Below are 7500 nucleotides of genomic sequence, written 5' to 3'. Positions count from 1 at the left end.
GCATTTAGATTCCTGTTATTTCATCACATTGTTGTTGTTGTTGTTGTTCTCTTCCTCTTCTTCTTCTTTTTCTTCTTCTTCTTATTATTATTCTTGTTCTTCTTATTATTATTGTTATTGTTACATCTTTTATCTTTCTTATCCAGAAACCGACTTTAGGAGCTGCTTGCCTAAGGGAGGTCTTATGTGATTTTGTCCTTTAACGTTTTTGGAGAGAAAAAAAAAATCAATTCAGAAAATAGGGGAATTGTCCTTGTGATTACGCTAAATAAGCTGTTACATATACATGAACATACTTAATATATGTTAACGAAATTTGAGGTTTCTGGAGATAAATTTAAAAAGGTATATATTTTATTAGTAATGTTTTTTTGTCTTATAAGCGCGTTAGTTTTGCTGGAAATGCATTTCCCTTGGCTTCACCTCGGTGCTATAAGACAACATATCTCTGCTAATATAAATCTGGAGTGTTTGCTGCAGGAGTGGGCAAAGTTTGGATGAATTGCCCAATGACAAGGAATGAAGGACAGAAGGTGCTGCGTACTCTATGCTATTAAATAGAAATGAATAAAAAACTAATATAAATAAAATGAAATAATCAACTAAATGTCTAGATAAAAAAAAAAAAAAAGATAGATAACTAAAACATGAACATTTAGGAAATGCAGAGTTGACGTCATTTATAATCAGTGCATGCTGTTCGTCATTATACTTAGCTGAACTAGTTTTGTGTTGCAATGTTGAGTATATTTGCATACTCATAACGAGGCTCCTGCACTCATTACATTGTTGTGCTGAATGTCAGGTCACTATATCTCATTCAAGTGGCCTTTACTACATGTTTTCAAATGCATCATAAACACACACACACACACACTCTCTCTCTCTCTCTCTCTCTCTCTCTCTCTCTCTCTCTCTCTCCGGTATTGGGTGTTGTGTTGTGTTTTGTTGTCAAAGGGCAGCACCAATTGCGTTGCACATAATGCATGGCCCAATAGGTTTATGTGCATTTGTATAGTGTAAAAGCTTGTTGATAATAAGTGTTTGAGTTTTTGTCACGGCTCTCTTGTGACATCATGGAGTGAACCTTGCCAGAGGGGATCTATGTCGGAGAATGAGGAAAGCAGTGCTCCATTCGTATTGGGCGGTTTTCTTGGAATGATTGGGCGGATTGTGTTTGTACGGCTGGCAACGGTGCGCGAGACCCTAGACGCGGGAGTGGTTTGGGAGGGTCGTCCGACTCGTCCGCTTTGTTTACTTCAGTGTGTGTTGAGGTGGTGTCGAGGGAAGAGTTACACTACACACGAATTGTTGCGATATGTGAGTGCTTGGTGTGATTTACAGTAGAGCTCCGTGTTGGCTGCGATGGTGCTGTGCCGGTAAGGGATGAGGCAAAGGGCTTCGCCATGAGTGTGTTTACCGAATTCCACAAGGCGTGGCGTGCCAGGTTCCCCGGGAATGATCTGCCGGCGGCGTGGGAGGAGGACGTTCGCGCCAACCTGGCGAAGCACCGCTCGCGGGTTGCCGTGCTGAAGGAGGAGCTTGAGAAAGAGCAATTTTACGTGGAATACCTTGAGTGCCTCTTAAACGATGTCCAGCGTCAGCAGCGGGGAAGCGGTGAGGCTGAGGATCTGGAGCGAGGAGAGGCCCAAGGAGAGGAGCGGGGCCAGGGTGAAGGCAGCGAGGGGACACCAGCCCGGGTGTCTACCTCAGGGGTTGACTCCCCCGTGACGGAGGCCATCAACACCATGATGGTGCAGCGGCAGCAGCCTCAACGGGAGCCTGCACCCCTCCCTACCTCTCCTGAGGGAGCTACCACAGAGCGAGAAGGACAAGCCGGGTCTAAGGACGATGGCACGAGAGTGGCACCTTTGTCAGATGAAGAGGAGACTCCACTGGCGCCCATCACGCCCCTAGCCGCTCCGCCACCTGCTGGGGGCAGCTCGGTGCGAGACCTCGCCCGTCGCTTCACTGCCTCTGGCGGCTCAAGGCCTGCCGCCGCGGGACGCCCACCAGCTTACAATCGCTCCACATCAGTGCCCGGGGGAGCGCCCAATAAGGAGTCGCAGTTCGTCACTGTCATCACTGTAAACGGCGCTGGCCAGGGCGAGGACGCGCGTGGCCGCAAAGTGCCGCCTGCCCCGCCCCCTAAGACCTTCCGCAGGTCCACGGGAAATGAGGGAGAATCCGAAGCCAAAGCTCCTGCAACTCCCTCCTCCCCTGTGGCGACGCGACCCCCTCAGGCCATCCCACGTTCCCCCCAGAGGCCACGCCACCCGTCCCCTGTCAGGGACTCCTCCGTAACCCCTCCTGCGAAAGCACCTCTGCAGAAGACTCTGTCTGCATCTAGCGATGGACGTCCCGCCACACGAGAGGCTCAGAGAGGTTCACAAGGGGGTCACGAACTCCAGAAGTCACCCTCTAATCCAAAGGAACTACAGAAGTCCCCCTCAAGCGCTTCCTCGTCGACAGGAAGCTTGGGCAAAAAGAGCGTGTCCAAGTCGTCCTCGAGTGCATCATCATGTGGGGGCAGCGGAGGCGCATCGTCCCGCCGCGTGGGGCTAAGAAAGACCTCCTCACTGTCGTCCTCGAGGTGTGGTGAAGACGAGGACGAGGTGGGCGGTGGGTCAGCTTCAGGTGCTTCTCTGGAGAATCTGACAGATGACGAGCCGCTGTATGACACAGTGGCGCCCGATGAGGACGATGACACGGGCGAATACGTGCTGCTCTCTGACAAGAGTTCCGAGTACAATGGTACCGACACTCTCAAGTCAGCGGCATCAGGGGCCTCAAGTGAGGGCGGCCTCAGCAAGTCTGGCGGCGGGGCTTCTTCTGGGGCCACACCCTCGGGAGGTTCCCCTGCACCTGATCATCCCCCGGACTCCCCTAAATATTCCAACTACGTGAACATCGACTTTTTCTTGAAGAAGTAAGTAGAAGTGTTGAATTCCCTGTTTGGTATTGAATGAGACTTGTTTGCACGTGTTAAAATTTTTTTGGGTTTGAATATTTGTTGAGTGCTATGTGCCTGGCCGAGGGAGAGAGGGAGCCGGACAACATTTATTTAGATATACAGTATAATGTCCCTAAATCTGATTATATTGAATGGAAACTGCACATTCCCACGGAGACTAATGATGGTTTGAAGCATGAACAAGGTCGTTATTTGCCTCCCCGATGGAGGCAGCCAGCCGTTGGATGGCTGTTGTTGTTGAACTATTGTTTGTATTTAGTCATGTGGGTGACTTGACAGGTTATTAACCATCTCACCTATCATTGTTGTCATCATCACTCTCCGTTATTGCCGTCATCACCAAGGACCACCCGCTCGTAACAGTAATGTCTGGTAATGGTGTGCGAGTATGGTGAGGGACGGGGGAGGGGTGAAGGGGCAGGAGGAGGGGGCGGGGCGGGAGGGTGTGGTGTCAGAACGCTACTGCCACCTCCCATTCACTCCTCGATTACCCCGTCCTAGTCACCCCTCCTCCTGCACCAGCGACTGTCACTCACTAAGATAAATAGGAAAGATATGGTGGGTGGAGAGAAAGTCTGTCTCACGAGCCTCTTTCAAAGAACACAAGGCTGAGAAGAGAAGGTTTGCAGTAATAACTGGAGGCGAAACCGACCGACCGTCACCTTTGTTTTTCTTCTTAATGCCCCGCACACAACTATTACGTGGAGGAAAGTGAGAACAGCATGGCACACTTTCCCCTGCTCTTCCCCTCCTTCCTCCCGTTCCTACCATACTGATACTATTCAGAAATGCATTGCCCTCACCACAATATAGTTCCAAAGTCCACAAACAAGAAACCAGATTTTCAAGACTAGAAAAAATCTTGTTAATCTGTCACTAGAACTATAAACACACCTTTTAAAAACCCGTGACACTTCACCTAGAGCCTTTTGAATATATAGAGTAGAGGTGCGCCGCAGAAGTGTTTCAGAATAGTGGTCGCGAGACATGCAGCAATACAACGGGGAAGTAACTAACGGGAGGGAGGTAGATGCTTGCCTGCCTGCGGGCGAGATGTATACTTCCTGGCGGGTGTTTGGGCAGGCTGCTGAGTGTCTTGTGAGTCCCGTTAGGAGGCGGCCTTGCTCCCTCCCTTGTTTGAACGGCCTATACCTATTATGGCTGCTTATAACGTTTGTCTAGTCATGATTGGCACTTTAATGAGATATGTATACCTTTACTCTCTCTCTCTCTCTCTCTCTCTCTCTCTCTCTCTCTCTCTCTCTCTCTCTCTCTCTCTCTCTCTCTCTCTCTCTCTCTCTCTCTCTCTCTCTCTCTCTCTCTCTAGCATGTTGAGTCTCGCCTCGACGCGCACACAGCATGGTGATGGTAGTAATGGTAGTGATGGGCCCGCAAGTGGTCGGGTGATGAGTGAAAGTGCTCCCCTCCCGCCTTTCACCCCGTTTTCTGTAAGATAAGAGTCAATCGTCAGCCTCGTCACGCCGCCAGCACTCGAGGCCTCCGGGAAAGTAGGAACAAATCTCGAGAGATTCGCCTCCAGAATCTCGAATCCCACAAGCACGAAGTTTGAAGCTCAAATTGGAACTTCACGCGTGTGGTATTGGTGCCTTACTTCACTCCTTACCAATCTCTCTCTCTCTCTCTCTCTCTCTCTCTCTCTCTCTCTCTCTCTCTCTCTCTCTCTCTCTCTCTCTCTCTCTCTCTCTCAACCTTGGAGGATCGACGAGTCTAGTTGAGGGAGAAGTAAAAGCAGCTCACGACTTTTGTGGTGGTCGTGTTTCTTTTTGTTTTAGGTGTGATGCAAGAGAGGCTCATTATTCGCGTGTGTTTAGCTTGGTGGTGGTGGTGGTGGTGACACTCGCGGTGTGTGTAGGGTGCTGCTTGTGGGTGAGGTGTTTTATCTACTTCTTTTCATTGATTAATTTCTTAACTCGGTGAGTTTAAGTGCTATGCAAGTTAGAAGTTTGTTTCAAAGATACCACATACACCAAATGACGCCGTGAAGTAGTCCAGCATTGTAGTGTTTATTTATAGCTTAAACTTTTGCTCTTTGGAATAATTTACGGTTATTCATAAGAAGTGGCATACAACCAATGGGTTAAAGAAATAGGGAGGGAAAAATGTGGTTATCTTTGTAATTTCACTGAGGCATGAGAGCAGCTACCTACGTTTTATGCTCTTATCCACATCCCTGCCCTGTCAAAAGAAAAACAAATCACCTTGGTATTGTGGGCGTAATAAATCATTAGTGAAGCAGCTTAGTTTATCACCCATTAGGGACGTACAGGGGTGGGGTGTGTGTGTGTGTGTGTGTGTGTGTGTGTGTGTAAAAAGTGCCTCGGGTGAAGCTGCACCGACCACACCACCATCAGCTTAGGGAGTTGAAGCCAAAGGGAGTAAAAGTTTGTTCCTTTCTATTGTTTCCCTGCGAGTGAGGAGCAGCACAGCATGGGCTGCTCGAGAGAGGCGAGGTGTGAGGCTGCGGTCACCTGCAGGCTCGTAGCGGTGGTCGTTGTGGTTCCTGGTGTCGTTAAGCGGTGTCTCCCAAGCAGTCGTTCACCTCGCATTGTAAAGAGAAGTCATATTTAGGTGAAAATTATTTAGCCTCAAGCGAACACCACGGTAGTTTGTTTGTCTGAGTTTGTTGGGTTGTTTATGCTAGTTTTTTTGGGAGGCTGAAGAGGAACAACATTATTGTCTTTCATTTGTAATTTATTTGATTGGCAATTGATTACTCCTCCTCCTCCTCCTCCTCCTCCTCCTCCTCCTCCTCCTCCTCCTCCTCCTCCCAGGCCATGTAGCGCTCCAGTCCTTCACATAACCCGGCGTAGCGTTACTAAGAGCACGCCGTGAATGCCTCGGGCCACAGATCATTGACTCGGTTCACGGCGACGACTGTACTCGCCAGGCAGACTGATCTACTTCCTCCCTCTCCTTTATCCATGTTCCCTCCCTTCCCTTCCCTTAATGGCGCCCTCACACTGCCGCCGCGTCGCCCCTCAGCTGAGCCGCCCGTCAATGCGACTCCAGACCTTCTGTTGCCGAGTAGTGCATTTCCTTGTGTCTTCGCCTCTTTTGGGGATTTACAGTGGATGCGCAGATGCCACTGAAGCAGACGTGACGAGGCTGAGTGGCTGTTGATATGCCTCCTGCTGGGGACGTGATGGGGATGATTTTTTTCTTTCTTTGTGGGAGAGATTTGGGTTCGTTTTAAGGTGATAGGATAGTCTTGCCTTGCTATTACCATCCAACATTCATCTCGTCATGCTGTCTCACTTGAGCAGCAGAAGTGGGATGCTGACAGATTGACGTGTGTGTGTGTGTGTGTGTGTGTGTGTGTGTGTGTGTGTGTGTGTGTGTGTGTACTTTGTTGGTGTTTCCACTAATTCTTGTTGCTTTAATTTAAGATTCCTTTTTATTTCCCATATGCTTCTGCTAATTCTGTTGTGTATTTTCTTAAGTCGGCCTCATTTCCTATAGTTTTGCTACCAGTGACTCGTATATTTTCTCTCAAGTCACTCCTAATTCGCTCCGGTTCCGTTAATTCTGACAGTTGTGTGCTTTCATAAGTCATTCTGATCTTCTCTCTTGCTACTAGTTGCTTTTCGTTTTCTCCTCAATTCCCTCTCGTGTTGCTATTACTTGTGTATTTTATCTGGACACACTGATAGGTAGGCATATTTCATTCTGGGACAAACACATGTAAGTCTGATGGCTTCTTGTAGATTTCCATGTTTCTATATTCCTGACATGATTATTTTATTTTATTTTACTTATTTATTTATTTTTTTGTGTGTGATACCCATTCCCATTTACGTTTACCTAAAGTTTTCACTGACAAACCACAATGACAGTGGCTGTGAGATGGAAAGCTTCAACATTAGTGCATATCTTTCACTTTTCTCCACTTCCATTAGCTCTCAGCGATTACTTTATCCACACTTTATCCACCCCTGCCTTGCTTCAGTGGATGGAATTGCGGTTTGCGGTTGTGAGGCTCAGGTAGCCAAAAGATGAATGTGGATAAGAAGTAGGAAGTTTTGGTGTTATAGTGTACTTGTCAGTCACCTTATCTGCGCTTCCATTATCTCCTCCAAGCGTTTAATTTGGTCTGCTCCTCCCGCTTCACTGGGTAGATTCACGGTCTCAAGGATCAGGTGGTAAAATGTAGTAGGTGACTTTCGATAGGTAGTGGGAAGATATAGTATTAGTGTGCATATCAGTCAACTTATCTTCACGTTTAGCTCCTAACTATTGTTTCATCCATCCTTGCCTGCTTTATTGGATGGACTGTGGTTTTGAAACTGTGATGGTGAAGAAAAATAAGAATGTTGCATAGGTGGGAATTATTAGTATATACATATGTTGGTTGTCTTATCTTCAGTTAGCTCTTAGTGATAACGTTATGCCTCCTCTGCTTGCTTTAGTGAGTGGATTTGCAGTTTTGAGTGTTGGATGATGAAAGCAAATGATGACTACCTGGGAGAAAGAGTTGTAAAGGTGGTGGTGATGGTGATGTGTGGTCT

At 47.8% G+C, this 7500-nt stretch overlaps 1 protein-coding gene across 7 annotated transcripts in view; it reads left to right on the top strand.

Annotated features, from left to right (window-relative positions):
* The first annotated feature begins 1248 nt into the window (after positions 1–1248).
* The window catches only part of LOC123515814 (active breakpoint cluster region-related protein-like), a 178181-nt gene continuing 171929 nt past the window's right edge, over positions 1249–7500 (top strand). For 5 of the 7 annotated variants that reach the window (XM_045274660.1, XM_045274659.1, XM_045274658.1 and 2 more), the window contains exon 1: positions 1249–2929. In XM_045274660.1, the coding sequence (XP_045130595.1) occupies positions 1407–2929 (1523 nt within the window). In that variant the 5' untranslated portion in view covers positions 1249–1406. The remainder of the gene's footprint in view (positions 2930–7500) is intronic. The other 2 variants (XM_045274662.1, XM_045274661.1) reach the window with 1 other exon arrangement.

The sequence above is a fragment of the Portunus trituberculatus genome, chromosome 40 (genome assembly GCF_017591435.1).
Source record: "Portunus trituberculatus isolate SZX2019 chromosome 40, ASM1759143v1, whole genome shotgun sequence".
Classification (NCBI taxonomy): Eukaryota; Metazoa; Arthropoda; class Malacostraca; order Decapoda; family Portunidae; genus Portunus; species Portunus trituberculatus.
This window is presented reverse-complemented; position numbering and strand designations above follow the sequence as displayed.